Consider the following 25,320-nt stretch of genomic DNA (forward strand, 5'->3'; position numbering starts at 1 on the left):
ACGTTGGAAGTCTTTTAATAGGCTTTGGGAACCAGCATACACTGCAGCCATGCATTCATTGACTCGCAGGCTTTCACACCCACAGGGACCTCAGAACACACCCTGCTCATTTAAAGGGTGCAGAGAAAGAGAACAAGTGATGGTCCAAGTTCATTCCACGGGCTGGAGACAAAGCAAAGATGCCAGCCTGCTGTGTCAATTCAATATTTATACCACACCTCGACTAAAGAAAAAAAAGCATCAGAAAGTTCATTTATAAACATCTAGAATAGTCCTAAGGATTTATACTTTTAACAATGACTTCATCATGTATTATTTTACTTAATGCTTATTACAATCCTGTGAGGAAAGAAGGCCATTGTCCTCTATTTTGCAGCTGAGTAAACTGCGGCTCAAAGACGATGAAGGACTTGCCTGATACCACACACCTGCCAGTGCCCACGGAGCTGGGGCTCAAGTTTGCGTCGTCCGAGTCCAGGTTCACCTGAGAAGTTGTGTTATCAATCTACTGGGCTTTCTAAACATCTTCCAGGCCAATACGTCTGTGCCCACATATTCCCAGACAAGTTCTTGGCAGACTTTTGTATAGCTCGATCAGCACTTTAGATGTTATAATGTCTTTTGTGTCATTAAATCAGGTAAATGGATATAAGTTGGTCACATGAACGCTAGGCGGATAGCAGATTCTAGGGTGGTACTGTCTGCCTTGTGTTATAACACGTGTTCTAAGACAAAGCTGTCTTATAGTCTAGGTCATGAAGGACTAGTAGTTTATTTCTAATTGCCATCTGTCCTGGACCAAATTCTGATAACACATTAAAAAATCTATTACTAGAGCAACAATCCCATGCTTGAATGTTGCAGTAATGTCAAACTGCCACAGAAATTTCTAATTGCTAATTCCCAGTTTTCTGTGCTGATCTTGCTTCAGGTCAGTAACAGTTCACAGACCAGCATGGGTGTGCCAACATGTTGATAAAAACACTGTTCTAAGCAATGCCGTTCCCGAGAAAAATTCTCTCAATAAAGAGTTCCTTAATCAAATAAATTTAGGAGACTCCACAAGCTGGAAAGTATCAGTGCACGCTAGCATATTGAAGCTCTGAGTCCTACACTGAAGAAGCTTGTTGCCCGTGGCTCAGTGGATGGAGTGCTGGCCCGTGAACCAAGAGGTCACCAGTTCAATTTGCGGTCAGGGCATGTGCCTGGGTTGTAGGCCATGTTCCCAGTTGTGGGCATGCGAGAGGCAACTGATCAATATATCTCTTACACATTGATGTTTCTCTCCGTCTCTTTCTCTCTCCCTCCCCCTCGCTCATAATAAATAAAATCTTTTAAAAAAATAGCTTGTTTAATCATCAGTTAACTCAGCCTTTCCCAAACTGACTAACCTCAAAAACTCATTGTTCATGAAATACCTTTCAAGATCCTGCAGAATTCATATTTCCTGAAATAGCCTTGGCTCTGTCTTGCCAATTATGGGTAAAGCACAGGCCCCAGGTAGGCCTGAAATGAAAGTTTCTGTCCTTTGTTCATGTCTTCAAGTTCTGTCTTTTTTAAAAAGTCTTTATAATCTTTTGTTTTGTAGTGCACAAAGTCATGCTTTGCCTTTTACCAACCTCCATGCCCACTTCTGCCTCCCTAATGGGACTCGCTGTGGGTAATGTCACCTATAAAGAGGGTCACAGTCTCCTGTCTGCAACAGCCCCACTACGCTTGGCCACTGCATCTTGAAAATGTTTTTGCTTGCCCACCTTCACTGACATGGCTCATGACAGGCCATCTTCCTCTTCAGCATTACCTTTCACAAACCGGAGGGACCCTCTTCCCATCAACCCAGTGCTGTGATAAATGCTTGTCCATTTTTCACGGAAACTGTATACCCACAGAAAAAGTGCAACTTTCACCAAAAACACACACACTGCTGTTCCCCGAGCAGCAGTGCTTCTTATCACGCTCCTCCTGTACTTTCTTACTCTCTCTGCCTTGCACACTGTGGACTCCTGGGACTCCCAGCTGGAGGTTTCGCACCTTCCCTCAGGTCATCTGGACCCGGAAACAAATTCCACAGAAATTCTAGATCACTGCTGTCATTCACATTCTCTCTTTTTTATTGTTTATGCTATGATGTTTGTCCTGAATTTTTCCCCTTTGCCCTTCTGCACCCAGTCCCCTTTCCCTCAGGCAATTTCCGCATTGTTGTCCATTTCCGTGGGTCAGCGCGTGTGTGTTCTATGGCTACTGCATTTCCTATGTGTACTTCACATCCCCATGACTGTTCCGTGGGTCAGTGCGTGTGTGTTCTATGGCTACTGCATTTCCTATGTGTACTTCACATCCCCATGACTGTTCTGTGGGTCAGTGCGTGTGTGTTCTATGGCTACTGCATTTCCTATGTGTACTTCACATCCCCATGACTGTTCTGTACTACCTGTTTGTGCTTCTTACTCCCCTCACCTTTTTTGCCCTTTCCCTGACATCCTTCAAACCATCTGGCAACCATCAAAATGTTCTCTGTATCTATGATTCTGTCTCTGTTCTGCTTGTTTTTTATTTGGTTTATTTCAATAGCCCGTGGGGACTGAGTTCCCCTTCAAGCACAGGTGGCAAACACAAGGCCCACAGGCTGAATCCCGCCCCCCACCTTGTTTAATATGGCAGAAACCTTGTTTCTACCCAACAGCAGCACCGAGCTCCTTGCCCCTAGTTAAGGAGTAGTTACGTTTATACATTCCTAAAATTACATTCGGCCCTTTAAAGGCAACAATGAAGCTGATGTGGCCCCCAGTGAAAATGAGTTTGACACCCCTGCCGTAGAGCCAGGCACTATGCTAAGAGGTGTTGAGATACAGCACCAGTCAGCCAAGCTCTCTGCTCTGGGAGAATCTTACTTCCCAGATTTGGACACTGTGGTGTCTACAGTGCTTGAGAGCTTGGGGCAGGAACGTCCAACATCGGTATTATATGAGACATGAATAGACAGACCCCACCAAAAAGGGGTTAAGAAAATTTGGGAAATAGAATTACATGTGCTAACGCATATTATGAGTTTTCAGGGGAAGGCTATATATAGTAGATTTTTGTAAATGTACTTGACCTGCAAAACATCTTTTCAAGGAACCATGTTTAAGACAGTATTCCTCTGATAGTATTTGGGAAATGCTGGCTTGGGGTAGCTTCGGCCCCCTCAGTCCTGCCAAACGCTGAGGACCAGATGGAAGTTACTCAAATATGCATCCTTAGGTAGGAAATGGATATCTTTGTGATATCCCTTCTCTCTGCCTTTTGAATGATAAATAGGTTGAGTCTGCACCCAAAGCTCGGTTATTTGCTTTTCCACGAGCATATGTTCTGTGTTATTTACCACCTAGAGCCCTGATGACTCCCCAGTCTGTATCCTAGCCCAGACCTCTCCCCTGAGCTACAAACCACGTACATCCTGCCATCTGCTGAACAATCACCTATCGGAGCTCTTTAACAAAATGTCCAACGAGCACATCAAATGCAGTTTGCCCCACATAGAAGTGATTACTGCCCTGGTAAAGTTCATTTCTCCATCCGAATGTCCTAATGGCCCCATTACTACCATCCAACCAGAAACCTGGAAGACCTTCTGAATACCATCCTCCCAGCCAAATTGGCAGTAAGTCCTCTTGGTTCTTTCTACCTTCCAAAAAGCTCTGGAATTTGCTCCATATATTTCATCCTCAACGGCCATTGTCTAATTTGGGGTCTCACTACAGTGGTTTACTAATGACTTCTATCTTAGGTTAGGTTTTCTGGGGAAAAGACTCTGGATTTCTGCAACCTGCATGCAGAAGATTACCAGAGAAAACTATGGGGAAGAACACCTGTAGGGGGTGGGGATGGAGGAGGTAAGACTGGGCAGAGAGAGATGTTAAACTTTGATGGAGTTGCAATAATAGCCTCAATCAGTCCTATAGGAGCTCTGGAACTAGATGACCCTTCGGAGCTGTCTGGACTTGATGCAAGGGACTGGAGTTGGGAGACCTTAAACCAGCACATTCCCACTCTTTTCAGCCTCTACTATCCATAGCAACCTCCCTTCCCCCAGCCCGCCCTGGATATGGGCAGCCCCCCTCACCCCAGGGTGGTATAACCTTTGTCCAAGGGCAATTCCCAGAATGGACCTCAGCTGAGAGCCACCAGCCACCAACTCCTCCAGCAGGTGGGAGAAGGGGCACCCTAGTCCTGAGGCAGATCAGGGTGGCATACCACAGCCTCCTTGTCCCTAATCATGTCGCTTTCCAATATGTCTCCCAGGACACCACCAGAGGAGTTTTTCTAGCCCCAGGTTTAATCACACTACATCCTTACTCGTAACCTTTCAATAGCTCCTCATTATCTACAAGATCATTCAATTCTGGTTTGTCTACCTGTAAAGGCTTGTTGCCCATGACTTTCCTCCCGCATGCACTCTTGCCCCACTAATCCCCACCTACCGATACTTATCAGTCTTTCATGCATGTTGCTCCTCCTGCTGAGTATGACTCTGTCCCACCTCACTCACCAGCAAACTCTCATTCATCCTTCATAGCCCAGCATAAGCACCTCCTCCTCTGTGAAACCTTCCTTAATATCCTCAAGCAGAGGTATCCTATATACTCTTTTTCCACTCTTGCAGTTATTTGTTTACATGACCACAAGAACAACCTCTTTAAGAGCAAAGTCTGTGTTATATTCATTTTTGAATGTGAATGAATAGATCAGCCATGTGCATCAGTACTGTATAAAGCTGTGTCTAAATAGACTGACTCAAACTAACTAGAGTTTTTGGTCTAATCAGCTGTTTTTCTTCAGGGATTTCATCAAGTTGTCCAATGAGGGCTGTAGGTCCCTGTGGGGAGGGATTCTACTTGGGGAAATTCAGCTGGTTTGGTATACACAGCTCAGTGCTCTGTGGCTTCATCAATTCTTCCTATTATGTTGATGCTGCTCCCTCATATTGGGAAAATGATGTAGCCAGTGCCCTAAGGCAGTGGTCCCTGACCTTTTGGCACCAGGGACTGGTTTTGTGGAAGAGTTTTTCCACCAACCCAGGGATTGCGGGGCAGGGATGGCTTCAGATGATTCAAGTGCATTACATTCAAGCTCACTCCCTGCTCTGTGGCTCAGTGCCTAATAGGCCTGGACTGGTACCAGTCCGCGGCCCAGAGGTTGAGGACCCCTGATCTATGGTATGTGGTCTCAAAGGTGCCATGTGATCTGACTTGCCCCCAGATCTATTTTTTGTGACTGAGCTCTCCCCTCATGTTCATTCTGAAACTCTTACCCTGTATTTTCTGTGACTGGATCAGTGGTTCCTTCAGTGGGGTGAATGCACTCTAAGGCCTAGGCTAGCTGATCCACCTATAGAAGAGAATTTCTACATCTCTTTATTTTACCTGTTTAAAAATTTCTGTATTTTGTGTATGCTTTACCATGTGCATAATATAGTAAGTAGCACAATAACACAAGTATATAATTTATAAATAAATAGTATTACAAAGTATACACTGAAGTATACTTGATATTTTTAGAATGATCACAGAGGCTGCAGCCTGCCAGAGCTGGTGAACCATCTCCTAAGGAATTGAGAACCTGGAATACAAAGAGCCAGGAGGCGGAGCAGACGGCAGCAATGGGCCAGGGAGCCAACAGGAGGTCTGAGGGGATATGACAGGGCAATAGTCCACCTGCTGCACAGGCAGATGCCCCACCTGCCTCTCACTGTGATTGGAACTCATGTCAGAGTGTAGCCACCAGATACAGAGATAGTGGTGGCTTCGGCAGGCATGCTCCAAAATGCTCCAGAAGGCGTAGGGAGGGGGGCTGAGAGACAGCAATCTGATTGGAGTCAGGGCACAGCAGCCTGGTCTTAAAGTTGCATTAGCATAATCAGAGCACTGTTTTCATCTGGGTTGTACGGTTATTTGAGGTTGCAACATTGATTGATGGTCGAAATGAGGAGTAGAGGGGAGGGTGTTGTTAGCATTGCAACCTATAGTGCCCTTTAGGCAGACGGCAGCCAGTGAGCCACATTAAGCTAGAAAGAAGAGTGTGGCATCAAGAGAGGAGGAGGGACCCTGCTCCAGCACCAAACCTGGGGCCAAGGGACACATGGAGATGATGCTCTGGATTAGCTCTAGCAGCCAGGAAGCAGTTGATGATATAGGACCAAGAGGCATGATTATTGCAGAACAGACCCAAGGTGGGTATACGATATACTGTTACCAAAAGGACACCCCACCAAGTTCGCTATGCCCGCCGCCAAAGGAAAGACATCTCTTAACGCCAGAGATTTGTGAAAGGGAAATATTTATGTAAAACTATACAGACTTAGAGTAGGGACTTAATGTCTTCATTAAAATATTAAAGTCCTTTAGGATACCCACAGACACACACACACACAGTTTTTCCTTCTCCCTCTGCCCTAATCTGGGTACCATATCTCAGGAAAAGAAGTAGAAGTCCATGATTTGTGCTCCCAGCACCATCCTGTTCCATGGTCCTGCTCCATGTGTCCTTTCCCCCAACTCAAACCTGGGGGGGGGGGAGCAGGGACAGGGAGGACATCCTATATATTTTTCTAATATTTCCTGGACACCTGGAGTTCCAGACCCCATTACAAATTCCTATTTGCCCCACCCCCCGCCTCGGCTGCACCCTGTTACATGATCAGGGAGGGGACCTGTAACAGACCACTGTGTTCTATTATTCTGGGTTCTATTGCCTGCTATCAGTAAGAACTGTGGCTCCCAATGCCGGAGTCTTATGAAGAGAAAAGGAACTATTCATTGAAAAGTTACACTGGTTTGGAATGATGGTGAAATTCTACCGTTAAATTTCATACCCTTTAGAAACAAACAAACAAAAAAAAACCACCCACAAACACAGAGTCCTGCCTCTCTTGCCAAACCAGGCCAGTCAGAGAGAGGTACCATCATCTCTCAGGAAAAGAAATAGACATCTCTAGCTTAGCTGGGCAGATTCCCGGCCGTATTCCAGCTTCTTCCAGTCGTCTGTGCTTGGCTGGGTTCCTGCTCTTAATCCAAAACCAAATCCTCATGTTGGGCCAGCGGGAGTCCTTCTGCATCCTTTCAAACTGTGCGGCCAAGACCCCTCACAGCTCCTACATCCTGCTTTTCTGCTCCTTTCAGAGCTGTATGGTTAAGCCCTCCCATGGCTGCCACACCTGGGTTTAAAACCGGGTGTGGATCTTCCTCCATAACCCCATTTCTGACTCCTCCCACACTGGGTTACATGGGCCAGTAGCCTGGCCTTTTCAGCTACCACTGTTAGTCCAGGCAGGCTTGGTGGAACCACCTCCAAGCCTCTTTTTCAGGTGCAGCAACTGGGGGACCACCTCCCAGCTGCATCCCAGGTCAGAGTCACGCCCATGTCCCTGGCCTCCAGTGTGGCTGGCACAGCTACGTAACACCACTAAAACACTGGCCACGTCCTTTAAATATGCAAAGTAACTCTCAAGGACTCTACTTTACTTCCCCTTCCCCCAGCCAGGTTGTGGAAGCTTTGGGATTTTTTTTCTTTTTCTATATTTGGGAGCAGAGGGTTCTCTGGTTCAGGGAGACCCCTAGTCCAAACACCCCAAATTCTGGACCTTGTTCCACACCTGTTACAGACCTTTTCTCAGTGGGAGATGGGTTAAGAGCAGAGAGGCATTCCGAGAGGAAATCTTCACAAAGGGCAAAAAGGAGGCACAGAGACACCCCAAACGTAAATATGCTTAACGAACCTGACAAGTTTCATCTGGATGGCAAAGAAGCAGCCTCCTTTGCAAGTTCCATAAGGAGTTGGTGGACTCTTCATGGACCGACAGCCAGTGGCTGTTGGCTAGGCATGGGAGGACATTATGTGCAGTTTTCTTACGTACAGTGTTTCCTGGAAAGCAAAGGTCAGAACCCAGTGCAATTTCTTTTTATTTTCAGACTCTTGATTAGGCTCTTAGTGCACTACCAGCAGCAGACTGTGCACCCTGCAAGGGCTGTGACCACTTCAGCTGATCAGACTTTGCATTCGTAAATCACTTCAGTTAACATTAACTTTTCATATACTATTCCCTATATCCTTACTACAACCCAGAGAGGCAGGTATTCTTATCTCCATTTGGCAGTTGGTAATTTAAAAAAATTCAGATAATGAGTGTCTAGCCCAAACCCCGTGTCCTGCAGAAGAGGAGTCTGAGACCCAGGAGGTTCACTGATCCACCACAGACAAAATGCAGATACTGTTAAAGCCTCAAAGGCAGGACTCGCAGAACTCCACCTTCTCCCGATTCTGCATCCTCTTTTTACATTCCCCCCAGCCCACCATAATGCTAAAATCAGAGACCAGCAGACAGAGAGTGGACATGAGGAATGGCTAACACATTTTATTGGCTCTGCCTTTCCACTTTTGATTCTCCCAGGCAGTTGGTTCTAACAACTCCTGTGTTTCTTTACAGCATGCAAAAGGAAAGAGCAAGAACATGGGAAGGATAGAGGCAACACACCCAAAAAGCCCAGATTGGTCTTCACAGATGTTCAGCGTCGAACTCTACATGCAATATTCAAGGAAAACAAGCGTCCATCCAAAGAATTGCAAATCACCATTTCCCAGCAGCTGGGGCTGGAGCTGAGCACCGTCAGCAACTTCTTCATGAACGCCCGGAGGCGGAGCCTGGACAAGTGGCAGGACGAGGGCAGCTCCAACTCCGGCAACTCATCCTCTTCATCAAGCACTTGTACCAAAGCATGAAGGAATAACCACAAACTAAAACCTCGGTGGAAAAGCTTTAAAGAAAAAAATTTTTAAAAGACCAGGACCTCAACATAGCAGGTTTATACTTAGAAATATTTGAAGAAGAAAAAAATTGTTATTTATAGTCCAAAGAAACCAAAGACTTAGCTCACCTGCGTTCTAACTTTGTTCAGAGACACACACTTCAGCGGGGCGACGACTTGGCAACAAGAATTATGAGCAGGAAAACACCACTGGATCTTACACCTTCAATCCATGGTCATTCTCGCTGTGCTTGGCTGTTCTGTGGTTTGGAGCACAGCGGTATTGAGCCATCGAGTGGACATCTTCCAGGATCGGACCTTCTCATCGGTTCCGCCATGCCACGAAGGTGTCTGGTGTCTCAGTACTTGTGTGTATGGGTGCGTGCGTGTGCACCCGTACACACCACCAGTGGTTAGGGACTTAGGCAGGGCTGGTCTTGAGGAAGGGTTGTACTGTAGGAGTGCAACCAGCAGTGTGGGGTTGTCTGAGTTCATTGGGTTTGGAGTGGGATTTTGCTCGTCTAGCCTGTTGTTTGAACCTGCCAGGCCCGCAACCTAAATGCAGATTCAAACCCAGCAAAGAAATTTGAATGACACCTAAACTAGTGCATTCTCTTTGTTTGTTAAGGAATGTTCAAATGTTTTTTAAGAAATGAAACAAGAGTCCATCCATTAAAAAAAAATCACCTAGGTACCAAAGAACACACTGAATATTAAAGTGCAGGTATTTTATTGCAATGATTTTAATAACCAAAGCTATTTTTACACAAGATACTATGTAAAGTTATACGTATGAACTGATCTAGCTGTAATACACATGCCACATAGAATCATGACTATTATTTATGACTCTTGAAGCATTTGAAATATTCGTTTTCAGAACTGGCAAGAAAGAATGTAGCTTCAGGGAAGCAATTAATACCGTAACAAAGAGGTTGATGCAGCATAACATGTGCACCCAGATGGCAGACTCCCTTTCAGGAGCCGTAAGTGTCACTTCAGTAGACATATAACATGATTCCAGAATCTGTTTATAGCTGAGAAAACCTGGGGGTTCTTCCAAAGTAGGACCCCACTTGTAAACTAGAGAACGAAGTTTCACACAGTAGGTTAATAAATTAGAAAACTTGTTCAAAGAAATGCTTTTTTTTAGTAAAAAGACCATGAAATACAGGACTGCCTACTTAGATATTTGACAAATGTGCTTTACGCATTTGACACCAAATACCTTTTAAAATACTTTACAGACACTCAACATGAGCAGAACAACATTATTATTAAAATGAACGATTCAGTATCTGTGATCATTCTAAAAATATAATCAAACCATTTTTATTGCTAATACCAGACATTTTAAAAAGACTTGGGCATCCATAAAAATAGCAGGTACGACCAAGAAGTGGTGGAAGGTAGACAAACCAGAGTCCCAGTGGGAGACAAAACTTTGGGTTCCAGGGGTCTTAGCTGTTTATTTTAGCCTCCAAATGTAGGTTTAATGTAGCATAGCCCCCAAAGCATACTACACTCATTCTTGGTACTGCATTAAGCTGGAAATTTTATAACATAGATTCTACTTTCTAACAGGGACAGATAAAAACTAGACTTCAACCTCCAAATATAAAAATTTAAATTTCTGTTTTCCCAAATCACTTAACCAGGGCCAAAGAAATCAAAGCAAGAAACAAAAACCACCAAAAGATAAGCTAATACTATGGTACTAGTAGTACCTGAATGAATCACTTGATTGTGACCCCAAATTCTATCTGAATTCCATTGAATGGTCACTCATATAAGTGGAAGTCTTTTGTACTATTAGGTGAAGAACTGGGTATTCTTGGTTAGTTAGCATATCTAACTAGAAATATAAAACTAAATATTATCTCAACCATAAGTTGTTTACTGAGATTCATTAACCTGCTAACAAGAAAAATTGAACCATCTTGAAATGAAATCTAACTCCTTAGGATCAAATCCCAGCACCTTGTCTAGGTCTAGAAGAGGCAGGACCTGGAGAGATGCGGCAAAACCAACGAGCCATCTGTGTGTCTGCTGCAGCAGGAGGACAGGAAATCGGCACATACTTCCCCTTCAATGAAACAGAGCCTTTACCTTGACACATTCTACTTTCTTTATCTTGCCCTACATTCCAGCTTAAAATTTTTCCTTCTAAATATGGCACAATTACAATTGAGCTATTAAAAGAGACAATTTAAATGGTCACCCTCCAGATTTGCTGAAAATTTAATCTTGTCAATGACATAAACTAAAAGGAAAAAACTGATTTACTTTTTTTTCTCTCTCCAGGAATAGAGGGGGCCAGGAGTACAGCTACATAGTGTATTTCTATTTAGGAGGGAGGAAAGCCTTATTTATTTAAAACATGAGAATTTTAAATGCAGGGAAATTCAAGCTGTGTCTACACCTAATCTTACCAAATTCAATACCCCAGGAAAAACAAAAGTTGAATTCAGACAACCATGTTTTTTTTTTTGCTTTGTTTGTACACGTAACCCTCTCAAATTAATCTGATTGCCTTTTAATTTTTCAACCAGTTATTTTAGTACTATGTAGACACAATCTCAAAGAATATTATTACATTTTAAATATTCTCACCATAATGATTTTTTGAAAAATAACCAGTGATTCTATTTGCTAACACCAAAGATAATTTTCATACCAGCATTGAATGTGCACCCATTATGTAATTTCAGGGCATAGAGATATATTTTCTCATAAACAGATGCACAAATCCGAGCCTGAAAAGCAATTTTTTTACTTGACTATTTAAGCATCCTCCCAACCTCTGCTTCTTAGAAATCATAATGGACAAACTCAGCTTCTCTCAAGCAATACGCTTATTCCATCATATATGACTGATTCTGTTTTGCATCTGACTTGTCACATAGAAAATGCTTCCATTCCCACTTCATATAGCATTGATTTATGGTTCAGATTCTAAACCCTCCACAACCAAGCAGGTCACGTGCCATTTAGTCACCCATCATTTCTCGGTCCTTGAACAGAATTCACCTAAAAAGATATCTCATTCTTTTATTCATATGTTTGTTTATTCCAAAACTGCACTTCAAATTATACATTTTGGGTTTTGTTTTGTTGTTGTGTTTTCTTTTGTTGTTTTTTTTTAATGGAAGTTAGACCGTTTGGGGCCATAGATCGTTTATGGACTGTCACAACTAGAAGCTTCCCTGAAAGGGAGCCAAGAGAAAGAGGAGGAAGTCTGGACATCCCAAAAGCTCAGTAAATGTTCAGGTAAAACAATTCTGAACGTCAGGAGCTGAGTGTTCCAGTCCTGGCTGTAGCGGGAATAAACCCCCCAAACCAGAGAAAATGTGTGGGGAAATTCAGAAGTTCTAACTGAACATGTCACTCACTCTCCCTCCTGCCCCCAAAAAGCATAATATTAAGTTTCCAGGAGAAAAAGTAAAAGCACTACACTACATTTGGACTCATCCCCTTCCCATTGCTACCCCCTGATGAATGACCCATCTTTGCAGATTAAATGCAAACTTTGCTATACCAAAGAGTCCTAGGACATTTTCTCATGAGCTATAAAGACGTTTTCCCTAAAAAAGGTTCTCCCTTCTTTGTACATAAAGCATGAAAACTATGCATTTAGCAAACAAAGAGAAAGCACTTCTCCCTTTCCGATCTAGTTGTTTAGGGTGCATTCAAACACCAGAGGCCATTCTGAGATGCCACTGGCCCTTCTGGATTATGCTTGTGGTGTGGTTAGCTTTACAGTGCATTTGGTAACTATTTCCTAAGTACGAAGGACAAAGAAGCAGAAGGTAAGAAATAGCTACTTCCACGTGTAAAAAAAAAAAGTGTAAAGATCTACTATTTATAGTGTGAACCAAAGACGCTACCTCACTCGATTTCCATTGGTGATTTTAATCACATTGATATGATACCAAAGATATTTTCATGCACGGCCTCAGTCTGCAGAGGGAACTCCGCCCCGTCCCTTCTCCCACCTCCTTGCCCCTCCTCACTCTTCACTCAGTGTGTAAACTTGTCTTCATTCTTAATGATAATGATACGACGACAACAACAACATTAGGAAATACTACTCTTACTACTGCTAGTTCTACTTGTAAATCTCTAGGCAAACATGTTGCAAACTTTGTAAACTCCTAGGACGAGTGCCTTGCTTGAACCAAAGTGTTAAACCGCTGTTGACCTCTCTCACCTTATACTCTTTGAATACCTCAGCCTCTTAGAAAGGCCACTAATGAAAAAAAAAAAAAAAGAAGGAATAATTATTCACCGTGGTGCTTTTTCCGTGCAACCATGCAATGAAACTTTCTTTGATACCAAAGGATGACTTTTTCCCCCCAGTTTCTTGCTGATAAACCAAAGCTCCTCCTCCTAGTCCCCTCTGAGGCCCCCACCTCACGGAGTCCCTTCCCCAGGCAGGCCGTGCACCACTTTTACCAATTCCTCCAAATACCTCATAGTGATGACGTTTTAGGGTTACGTTGTATAGAGAGTTTATGTGATGCGGCAGAACTTACTAGTTTGATGATTGTTAAGGTTACTTTTAAAAGAAACTTTATAATTCTTATTTATTTTGTAGCTTGTACGTTTGGGATGTCCGCCCCCTCCCTGCTTCGGTTTGGGGTTTATTTTCTTGGCAGAACTGCTCTGTTGCTCAAGGAAGACTTAATTTCTGGAGACATTCCCCACGTGGGTTAAGAGTTGTGTAAAAATGCAAGAATGGAATAAGAAATGCTTTTCACTTTGATGGTTACTTATGAAGTTTTTGTGTTTCGTAGTAAATTTGTTTCCACAGGGTAAAAAAAAAAAGTATATATATATATATATATATAATCTCTTTTTTGTGAAACTGTTTCCTATTTTCTCTATAATGTGCTGTGATTTTTTAATTTAATTACATTTTATATGAGCTTATTTAATCACTGCTTTAATTTATGACTGTGTAGTTTTTAAAATGTATATAGTAGAATCCAAATGGCCAAAGCTTTATGTTACACAATCTTTTTGTTCTCGATGCTAAGATGAGCTGAAGGCAAGAGCTTCTCTTAACTGCAGGGTGTATCTTTAGCTTTTTCTTAGCAGGCACTTCCACACGTGTTGTGAACACTGCCAGCCCCCCCTCCCCAGAAACCTGTACATGCCAAAGTGAGTGTTTGAAGGTAGTCCTTTTTGTCACTTAGAAAGAAGAAAGGCATTATTCATGTTCTTCCTTTAACTTATTAATTTTTTAAAGAAAAGATTCCTTTGCAGGTTAGACCTGAAATTCCAAAGAATTTAAGACTTGTTTAATGTTCCAAAGCACCGGCATCTGTGAGAGACTTTGCTACTTTTTTTTTTAAGCCATTCACACGGGTATGAGAAGTAAAGAGTGTGAAAACTCAAAAAGACAAGCTAACTTGAATTTGGAAATCCTCCTAAGTTTCACCAAGCCTCTGAATTGCTTCAAGGCAGGGGGCAGGTCCTGGGGACACAGTTCCTTCAGCAGAGCCAAGAGGAGTGTAGAATGGCTTCGTGCCCTTCCAGAGGAAGCCGAGGCCGAGGGGCAGCTGCCCGGGCCCCTGCCCCTCTGGTCAGCCCATGGAAAACGCAAACCATGATTGCTCAGCCCCAGCGATCAGTCAGGGTTAAGGGCAGTGTTTCAGGGCGACACGCTCCGCCCCCACATCTGTCTCTGGGAATGTGCTACTCACAGTTCCCACCCCCGTCTCATGCGCCTGCCCATCTGGAAGGACTCTCCTCCGGTGTCCGAGTCCCCTGGTGAATGTATCCCAGGCCGGTTTGAGTTTGTCTCCTCTCACGCATCTTACCACTAGTTCTCTTTACACACACAGCGCAGATGGTCCCTGCCTCAGGCCCCCTTGGCCACCGAGGCTGTGCGGGTGGGTACTTGGCCCTGCTTTACTTTGAATCTGCACACCCAGAATTCTCCACCCATTCGTGGCGCCTCAGAAGACCCGGTGCCCATGACTTTGTTTTATTTTCCTGAAATAAGTTGCTTCAACTACATGGCATCAATCCATAAATGTAAATACTTTTCCTCTCAATACAAGAAATTTTTATGATTTTCTTTGGCAGGGGTGTTTTGGGGCGGGGAAGGAAAGGGAGGGCTTAGACTTTGGGTCAAAGGTTACATTTTCTTAGAAGGATTTTTATACTCATTATGTGTTTTAGTCGGGCAATAAGTCTGCTCTGAGTTGCAGGACCATTCCGTGCTCTGCTGGTGAGCATGGGCGGATTCGTTTTTAATACGGTCACTGTGCGGTGAGTCACAGAAAGCCCCGGAGGATGGTGGAGGGAGAAGACGGTCCGTCAGCCGGGGACCGCTGAACAGAGTTGTGTTCGTGAGGTCACAGTTCCTGTTTCTCTGTTAGTCTGGATTTTTCATGGTATGTTCTGCATTTATTGCATAATCTTTATGGGCTCATTTTAGATATGCCGTCTGAACCAAGTGACAAGTATTTTTTAACAAAATAAACTTTAAAACATTGTCTTCCACTTGCTTTGGTGGTCGTCTTCATCCTCCCTGTGTTTCTTGTCCCTTTTGAAGTCTGCCCACCTGTCTGTGGGTTAGACTGCCCCTTCTGCGCTGTTGTTTGAGTATGACGCAGTTTCCCTGTTCAAGTTAGCTTGATGGTTTATTATGTAAGGAGGGTGCCTAAGACAATCATCAGGTAAAAACAAAAAAAAATAAAATAAAATGAAAAAAAAAAAGATCAGTAGAGTAGAAAATCTTCCAAGAGCAGAGGGAGTTCTTCCTTAGCAATAGGGGGGAAAAAATAAAAGGTAAATACATAATTAAATAATGAATTAATTTAAAAACCTAACCATGAGGGGCTTAGAAGATTTTTGATAAACGAAAAATGTTGCTGTCATTTTCTTTGTCAATTAGAAAGCAGTGGTAGCTTCTACGTTGCATCTACATTTCAGACAAAATGATTATTGTACCCAGTTATGGTGGTTTGCTAATATTTTGTCTCTTTCTCTGTCCAATGCTTCTTCTGTATTTTCGTGTGTAGCAACAAAGAGTGTAATGCATTAGGCATTATTCCGGTTTGTTTATGCGTGTTTCCTGTACTGCGTTCAGGTTTCTTTCTCTCTTTTTTAAGCTTCGCTCCTGTTCTCACTTTATGCCGTGCAATATCATCTGCTGTGTTTGCTGAGCAAAAAAGAAAAAAAGAAAAAAAAGCAAGTGATGATGCCATCATGCTTTTCAGTGTTAAAATGTTTCAGCATTTATGTAGTCACCAAAATGTAGTAAATAAAATGTTGGATTTTCCAGCACTTTAAATTTAGACAATTCTCGCTTCTTTTGTTTTTATTCTCTTTGCAAACCTCAGCGAGTAGCTCGTGGATTTTCTTTCGGTGAAGCTGAGAGGACAACAGGCCAAAGCCAGGGCCTCGGTTTTTTGCTTTGTTTTCTGATTTTTTTTAAAATACAAGGGAAAGTTTATTTAGAAAGTTTCAGAGTTAGTAGAAGTGAGCCAGCCGGGCTACAGAGGCTCGGGAAACAAGTCACAGAAGCAAAAGAAGGACTCTTGGAGCTTAGGAGGGGAGGGCGAAGGTCACACCCCTGGGGGGAAGGAGGGGGCAGGTGGGGGGGTGCTCCCCGCAGGGAGAGCTGGCCAAGCCGGGCCTGTTTTAAAGAGAGATTAACTGAGGGGGGCGGAGAGCAGGTGTTCTCGAGTGGAGCAGGAGGCTGTTTTTAAGTGCAAGTGGGCATTCTGTTTGTGGATGTTAACCATTTAGATTAAGCTGATTAACTCTCAGAAGACATACAGTTATTATGAGAAGATGTCCTTTAAAAGTCCTCTCCAGCTAAGTAATGTATACGGAGAGGGGGTGTCTATCTACCTGTCAGTCTGTCTGTCTCGGACGCTGAGGGGAGCATCTGGGAAGTTAGATCCTCTTCTATTTGATAGAGGGCAGTGGTTGATCAAGAGGCCTGGTTTAGGGAAGAGGGAAACCAGGGTTAGAACTCCTGTTGTGCTGAGTGCGTGCTGTGTGACTGACCTTGGGCCGCCGCAAGAGGGTGGCAGCTATGCCTGAGCTCGGCCCTGCGGACCATTAATACTGACTTTATTCCAATAGGATAGAAAAACCTTGCTCCACTGTAGTTCTGCTCTCTCCTCCTGTGATGGTCAGTTTTATGTGTCAGCTTGGCCAGTGCTGAGTCCCCAGTCATTCAATCAAACACTAATCTAGGTGCTGTGGTGGCGGCATTACGTGGGTGCTATTATTGTGCATAGTTAGTTGACTGCAAGGAGAGGAGCCTATCCCACACAGGTGCATAAAGATGTCTCGATTCCCAGACATATGTCAGAGCTTATCTAAGTCCTTAATGGGTATCTCATTCCCCAGCTTTTCCTTTTAAGATTTTCGGTAAGTGTCTTGTTTGCCCCCCACTGTTGCCACTGTCTCAGGCAGTGACAGGCTAAGCAGTTGTCCCCAATTGCTTTTGTCAAATGCCCCAGTGGCAAGGTTTTCAGAATTGAGCAAGCTCCAACTCGGGTCAACGTTAAGGAGTCAATAAATAAAAAATAAGTCCTGCGAATGGAGGTTTCCAGGGAACTTCCAGGTGGATGGACAGTGATGGCCCTCTGAGAGTGGTGTGTTGGGAGGGCTCCAGCCCCATCCGGCCCGTGCGGTGGCTGCTAAGCTGTTGGTTTTCACCCTGAGTTCAGGGCTGTTACAGCACAGACTAAAACAACACAAGACTAGCTGTGTTTACTGAGATTCAGCTGTTTTTCTTAAATAAATATTGCTCACAATGTCACAAGCCTTTGGTTCTTTCCAGAGTTCTTAAAAAGATGATTTTGATAATTTGCCAGTGTTGTCGCTGGTTTTGTGGAGAAACTGGCCTCCTGAAGGTCCTTGCTCCGCCACCCCCTGCCCTGCGGGGGAAAGTGCAGGGCTGACGGCCAGGCCCCTCAGCAAGGCAGCTGGCAACTGCAAGGCACTGGTAACAGTCGTCAGAACACCTAGATTTTTTTTCAGCCTTTGTAACTTCTCTGTGCTTCTTCTTTTTGTCATGCCAAGTTTGTTTCTCCACAGGGTAAACTACGAAGGCCCTGAGGGCCTGGATGGGACCGGGGAATCCTGATCAGAGAGGAGGACTTCTTCACATGCCCTCTCCCGAGTTCACACACCGAGAGCTCCATGGTCTGTTATCTGGGGCTCCTGACAAAGCCACTAGACATGTCAACTCTGTCTTTAGGGCAGGCCCTGTGAAATGCATACTTGCAAACAAAACCTAAGCAACAGGAAAGCAGGGTGATGGTGAGGTAGTGTGTGAGGAACCATCTCACAGGGCATATGCTGTTGAAAGAAAACAACAGACAGGAAATGGAATCACTTTTCCTAAATCCTACCAAGATTTAATCCATACCCTACATGAAATTTCAGCCTCTCCCAGGGGTGGAATTTTAAACCAATCAGTCTAGAAATTCCCTGGTCTGCACTAGCAAGGTGATGTGCCTGGTAAGATCCCCACTGCCTACCCCTTGGGGAAGGTGTCCTTGCCTGAAATAATACACTCATCCTAAGAATGCAAGGTTGGTTAAACATCTGAATATCAGTTAATGTAATATACTGTATTAATACAATAAGGGGCAGAATCCACATCATCATCTGAAGAGATGGAGGAAAAGCATTTGACAAAATTCAGTGTTTATTCATCATTAAAACTCTCAACAGACTAGAAATAGAAGGGAAGTTCCTCAACTTGATAAAAACACATCTATGAAAAGTTTGTAATGGGATGTAGGCTGGGAGGCCCCAGGACCCCCCACAGGGGGCACTTGTAATGGGGTCTAGAACTCGGGGTGTTCAGGAATATAGGATATTCCCCAATAGGCCTGGCTGGGGAAGGGAGACATAGAGCAGGGACACTGAGAGTTACTTTGGATATCAATAACAGCAGGCCAGCTTCCAGCCTGAATGGAGCCAGAAGGTGTGCGTAACTTTGACCCAGGATGTAGCTGGGAGGCAGCTCCCCTGGTTGCAGTACCTGTGTGAGATCTTGGAGACGGTTTGCTCCATCTCACAGGGCTACACCTGCTCAGACTGACAATGGCAGCCCAGGAAGGCAGAGAGTGCAGGAGTGCTGGCAGGTGTAGCCCATTGTGGGAGGAGTCAGAAATGGGGTTGGTTAAGGAGCAGGTTCCAGGCTGGGATGTAAACTAGAGGCTGCTGCGCTTGTGGGGCCGGGAGACAACGATGAGAGAGGATGAAGGACTGTGGATGAGGACAATGCGAGGCCGTGAGGGAAGGAAGGGAGTGAAAGGACTCTCGCTGGTGGGACAGGAGGGGGTGCCATGTGGTTTTGGATTAAGAACCGGAGATCGGAGATCGTGGCGGTGATGCAGTTGATGGTGCTGGGAGCTGCAGGAGACCTGCCCAGCCCAACACAGATTACTGGGAGGAACCCGGAGTCTAGCCGAGCTATGGGCTTCTACTTCCTTTTCCTGAGATACGGTCCAACCGTATGTCCAACCATGACTGGCTTGGTTGGACAGAGGGGGTTAGGCAGGACTCTGTGTGTGTGTGTGTTTTAAAGGGACTTTGGGATTTTAATGGCGACTTTCTGCCATTACTCTAAAGCTGTTTAACTTTTGAATAAATAGTTCCTTTCCTTTTCACCAAACTCTGGCACGGACAGCCACAATTCCTAACACCTGGTGGCTGAGAAGAGGAACCTAGTGCGGAGAGACCCCGGGGGAGGGGCTCGTTTCAGTAACAGGATCTGGGCTCTCCCCCACCATGGGTTCCTTTAGGTAAGAAAATTCACAGCTAACATCATACCTAATGGCCAAAGACTGAATGTTTTCCTCCTAAGACTGGACACAAGTCCAGTATCACTACTTCTATCCAAAACTGCACTGCAAGTTCTAGCTGGGGCCATTAGGCAAGAAAAAGAACTAAAGACTCATCCAGACTAGACAGTAAGAAGTAGAACTATATCTTGTATACAGAAAATTCTAAGGGGTCTACAAAAACACTAATACATTCAGCCAGGTGGGAGGCCAAAAGATCATTATACAAAAGTAATTATATTCCCACACACTGGCAATGAACGATCTGGAAATAAAATTAAGGAAAAAATCCAGCCCTGGCTGGTGTGGCTCAGTGGATTGAGCACCAGAATACAAAGCAGAGGGTTGCTGGTTTGATTCCCAGTCAGGGCATATGCCTGGGTTGCAGGCCAGGTTCCCCGGTGTGGGCAGTACAAGAGGCAGCCACACATTGATGTTTCTCTTCCTGTCTTTCTCCCTCCCTGCCCCTCTGTCTAAAAATAAATAAAATCTTTAAAAAAATCTATTCACATTAACATCAAAAAGAATAAAATGGGAGTAAATTTAACAAGAGAAATGCAAGACTTGTACATTGAAAACTGTTACCCATCACGGCAAGAAATTTAAAACAATCTAAGGAAATCAAGATATGCAAACAGCATATAAGCATGTGAAATAATGCTCAGCATCTCTCATCATTAGGAAAATGCACATCTAGACCACAAGGAACTGCTACTTCATACCCACTAGGAGAGCTATAATAATTTTTAAAGGGCAATAACAAGTGTTGACAAGGATGTAGAGAAATTGGAATCCTCAAACATTGCTGGTGGAGGTATAAAAAAGTCCAGCTGCTTTAGAAAACCACCTGGCAGTTCCTCAAAAAGTTGGTCATAGAGTTACAATTTGATCCAGCAATTCAACCTGTAGGTATATAACCAAAATAACTAAAAACATACGCTCACACAAAAACCTGTACACCAATGTTCATAGCATCATTAGTCATAATGCCAAAAAATGGGAATGAGTCAAGTGTTCATTAACTAGTTAATGGATAAACAAAATGTGGTATGTCCACATACTGGACTATTACTCAGCTATAAAAAGAACTGACACATTACAACATGAATGAACCTTAAAGGATTATGATAAGTGAAAGAAGCCCTCTTCACTCCAAGAGTGTACTTTTGAATATGATGCACTGCCAAAAATATATGTTTTCAATGTAATCACGGGAAAGTATCAAACACACTGCGGGGCATCACACACAGTAACTGACCAGCGCTCTTCAAAAGTGTAAAGGTCAAGACAGCCTAGGAAACTGCCACCTTTTGGAGAGACTAAAAAGATGGCAATGTGAGCTTCAGGACTGGATCCTGGACAAGGAAAAGCCATCAGTGGGGAAGCAGTCAACATCCAAGTCTAGCCTGTAGAGCAGGAGGAGCTCTGATCAGATGCTTTGTATTGTTTGCATTATATCAATGTCCATTTTCTGGTTTCAATAGTTGCACTATGGTTATGTAAGACATCAATATTAGGGGACTGGGGAAAAGGTAAATGGAACTCTATATTATTTGTACAACTTCTCTGTGTCTACCATTATTTCAACATACAAATATTTAAAGCCTTTGATTTAAACAACTGTGTTCAGATGCATTTTTCTCTAAAAGTACAGCTGAGGACCCCTTCTTTGTTTTATAGGTTGCTAACACAATAATGTGAAAAGAAGCAACACAGCATGTTGTCTTGGAAACCTGTTCAACATTTTCCGTGCCACAGCTCCTTAGTTGTATATATTGTGACCAGTAGGTGGCAGCATTCAACCAGTTTCTCATCGGAAAAACCCTGGGTGGAGAAAAGGAGCTGAGGTTTAACAGTGGGAGGTAAAACAATGAGACACCCTGGACAAGCGAGCTGAAGGTGACAATGTACAATCACTACAGGGACATCCATTTTTATGGGCACTTAAGTGATGAGGCATGGAGGAAAGAACTTGTAAACAATGATGTCAAGCTTGGAGGCAAAATTATCCTCCCCACGCTGCCTCCACCCCAGCCTGGGGCCTCAGGAAGAGCCCAAGGCAACACCTACGCTGACGGGCTAATGCCACACTGTTAAAGAATAAAAAAAGGTGACTTGCAAATTACTAAAAACTTTCAGAGAATGAATTACAAAGAAATAATAAATCATTAATAGTACATAGAACTTTAATAATTTTTAAATAAGACTATTACCAGACTTCTGCCAAGATGGGGGCATAGGTGGAGATACTGTACCTTTTCACACAACCAAGTTTAGAGACAACAAAGTTTTAGCAACAGAAAGCACAGCCAAAAGACAGAAAATTGAACTTTTCGGAAGTCTGATAACAATGAATTCTTCAGCCTGACCAGTAAGAGGGGTGAAGCCAGCAGCTGGAGGAGCAGGGTTGCACAGGAAAACTCGGTCAGATGGACTCAGGTGCGCGGATCGCAGGCATGGGTTGCAATGGGCGGACCCAGTGAGGGCGCAGGGCAGCAGGCTGAACACGGTCACACATTCCAGCACAGATATATGAAGGAGTGAGAAGTGAGACAGACCAAGCAGGCCCCAGTGGCAGGAAGCAGCAGAGGGGGCCACTATTGCCCCACTCTGACCCCACCCCCACATACAGCATCACAAACCCAGTGACCTGGGCCGCCCCGCCCTGATGAACACCTAAGGCTCCGCTCCTCATAATTAACGGGTGCAAACAGACCAAAAATGGCTCAAGAAGATCTCAAAGCCCCAGAGCCCATAACTCTAAGCAAACAAGAAATAGCAAAACTTTCAGATGCACAGTTCAAAACACTGGTGATCAGGATGCTCACAGAACTGGTTGCTTTTAGTCACAAATTAGAGGAACATATAAAGGCTAAACTAATTGAAATGAAGGGAATTGCACAGGAAACCAATAGTGATGGAAAGGAAACTGGGACTCAAATCAAGGGAGTGGACCAGAAGGAAGAGAAAAATGACCAAACAGAAAAGGATGAAGAAACAAGAATTCAAAAAAATGAGGAGAGACTTAGGAACCTCCAGGACATCTTTAAACGCTCCAACATCCAAATTATAGGGGTATCAGAAGGGGAAGAGGAACAGCCACCAGTGGAAAACTTACTTGCACAAATAATAAAGGAGAATTTCCCCAAGCTGGCAAAGGCAATAGACTTCCAGGAAATCCAGGAAGCTCAGAGAGTCCCAAAGAAGTTGGACCCAAGAAGGAACACACAAGGCACATCATCATTACATTAGCCAAGATTAAAATGAAGGAGAGAATCCTAGAAGCAGCAAGAGCTAAGGGGACAGTCACCTACAAAGGAGTTCCCATCAGACTGTCAGTGGATTTCTCAAAAGACACCTTCCAGGCAAGAAGGGACTAGAAAGAAGTATTCCGAGTCATGAAATCCAAAGACCTACAACCAAGATTGCTCTATCCAGCAAAGCTTTCGTTTAGAATGGAAGGACAGATAAAGTGCTTCTCAGATAAGATCAAATTCAAGGAGTTCATCATCACCAAGCCCTTATTATAAGAAATGTTAAAGGGACTTAGCTAAGAAAAAGAAGATAAAAAAGATGGACAGTGAAAGGACAGCAAACTCACAGTTATTAAAACCACACCTAAAACAAAAGCAAACTAAGAGGACAGCTAGATCAGGAGTGGAAACATAGAAATGAAGATCTCATGGAGGGTTCGCAACAGGGCAGTGGGAGAAGGAGAAGGGGGGAGAAGGTACAGAAAATAAGTAGCATAGATGGTAGATAGAAAATAGATAGCAGGGAGGGCAAGAATAGTAGGGGAAATATAGAATCTAAAGAACTTGAGACATGTGGTCATAAACTAAAGGGGGGAAGTTGGGGGTGGGGGGGTGCAGGGTGGAGGGGAATAAAGGGGGGGAATAGAACAACTGTAGTGACATAATCAATAAACTCAAATAAAATTTAAAAAATAAAACTATTACCAATTTTTTAGTTGTTTTTTCTTAGAATTGTAGCCTGAAAGGAACCTCCCTCAATTCTCTGTCTCTTCTCTTGGTCTTCCTCCTCAAACCCGGAACTGCTCCCATCAAAGTCTAATACTGGAGTTATCTCAGCTATCTTTAGTCACAGCTGAGCCCCAGGCCAGTCAAGAGGCTTTGTTTAAAACACCACAACCAGGAAGTGCCGGAACTAGGACTTAAAGTCAGACTTTGGGTGAGTCCAATCCTCCCTCAATGCCTTCCACATAGCTTAAATCCATTCTAAACTCCTGTCTCCTACAAGGGAGAATCCCCCCACCCCCAAAAAACACAATGGAATTAGCTTCTAGAGGGCCAGCCCCTCGTAGTACAGGCTTCCCCCAATAGGTGAGTGTTCTAGGAGCCCTCTGTATCAGTGTACCAGCTGGCGTTGTTGTGAGAGGCTGTCCTTCAGTGAATTTTTTAAAAAGACTCTTGCAACACATTTCTCATTTCATGATGGCTGACAGATGAGCTCACCTGCCTGCACTGTGCTGAGTGTTCAGCAGTTTTTTACCAAAACTGCACAATTCCCATGCCCCACCTCCCTATTCACCCAGTCTTACCCCAAGTGAGTTTTTTTGTTTGTTTCCCCCAATGAAAAAAGGCCTCAGAGGGAAACATTTTGCCAGTGTCGAAGAGGTGAAACAAAAAACAGGAGAAGCACTATAAGGCATCAAAATAAACAAGTTCAAAAACTGTTTTGAGCAGTGGAAAAATGTCTTGATAAGTGTATTGCATCAAATGGAGAGTGCTTTGAAGATGACTGGACTTTAAACATGTAAGAATACATACACAATTTTTTAATAAATAAGTTTCATTTTTTGCAGTCTCCACTCGTATCTGCGAAGGACTAGGCTCCAGGGCCCAGGAACCTGGATTGTTTTCCCACAGTGGGCACCAAAGACTCCCTGATGAAGTTGCGTTGCGCTAAGCTGAACCCTTCTGCAATGGTTAAGACATATCAAATATGTATTTTAGCCCTGGCTGGTGTAGCTCAGTGGATTGAGTGCGGGCCTGTGAACCAAAGGATCACGGTTTGATTCCCAGTCAGGGCACATGCCTGCGTTGCAGGCCAGTTCCCAGCAGGGAGAACAAGAGAGGCAATCATACACTGATATTTCTCTCCCTCTCTCCTTCCCTTCCCCTCTAAAGATAAATAAATAAGATTATATATATATATATATATATATATATATATATATATGTATTTTAATGTTTTATTCTCCGATTTTCCTGGACTGAAAACTTTTGTTCCTCACTCCACAACCCCACCTTTTCTTTCTAACCTTTTCTTTCCCACTGAAGTGGGAGGATAATGGTCATGAAACATAAAACCCAAGCTTCTGATCCAGCTTCCTGCTGCTCCTGAAGCTTCTCCCAGCATGACCTCAATCACTAGGCCTGAAACCAAACAAACAAAAAAAGAACGCTATTTAAAGATATCCTTTCTACCAGTCCTAATCCATAGCCTTCTGCTAATGGGCAGATGGGCACTGCGGTGCCAGCGCAGAGAGCTCCCCACCAGTATTAAAATACTCAATTAACGCTCACTGCCTGGCATCCTGAAACTCCCCCCACCCCCTCACGGCTCATTCTGCCAGGCAGTGGGTTGGAAGGCTGTGTGGAAGCACAGGGCCTGCAGGGCCAGGCAGAAGCAGCGGGGATCCCTGGGGCCTAGGCTTGAGAGATATTAGGACTGACAGGGATGAG

General features: G+C 43.9%; 1 protein-coding gene across 5 annotated transcripts in view; it reads left to right on the forward strand.

Annotated features, from left to right (window-relative positions):
• ONECUT1 (one cut homeobox 1) overlaps positions 1–18,754 on the forward strand; it is a 43,123-nt gene extending 24,369 nt beyond the window's left edge. For 3 of the 5 annotated variants that reach the window (XM_053670070.1, XM_037167606.2, XM_037167607.2), the window contains one exon: positions 8,465–13,067. In XM_053670070.1, coding sequence (XP_053526045.1) covers positions 8,465–8,757 — 293 coding nt within the window. In that variant the 3' untranslated portion in view covers positions 8,758–13,067. Of the gene's footprint in view, positions 1–376; positions 7,264–8,464; positions 13,068–17,852 lie in introns of those variants that run through there. The other 2 variants (XM_053670072.1, XM_053670071.1) reach the window with 2 other exon arrangements.
• The last annotated feature ends 6,566 nt before the right edge of the window (positions 18,755–25,320 follow it).

The sequence above is a fragment of the Artibeus jamaicensis genome, unplaced genomic scaffold, assembly GCF_021234435.1.
Source record: "Artibeus jamaicensis isolate MK-2021 breed Jamaican fruit bat unplaced genomic scaffold, CSHL_Jam_final contig_548, whole genome shotgun sequence".
NCBI classification, from domain to species: domain Eukaryota; kingdom Metazoa; phylum Chordata; class Mammalia; order Chiroptera; family Phyllostomidae; genus Artibeus; species Artibeus jamaicensis.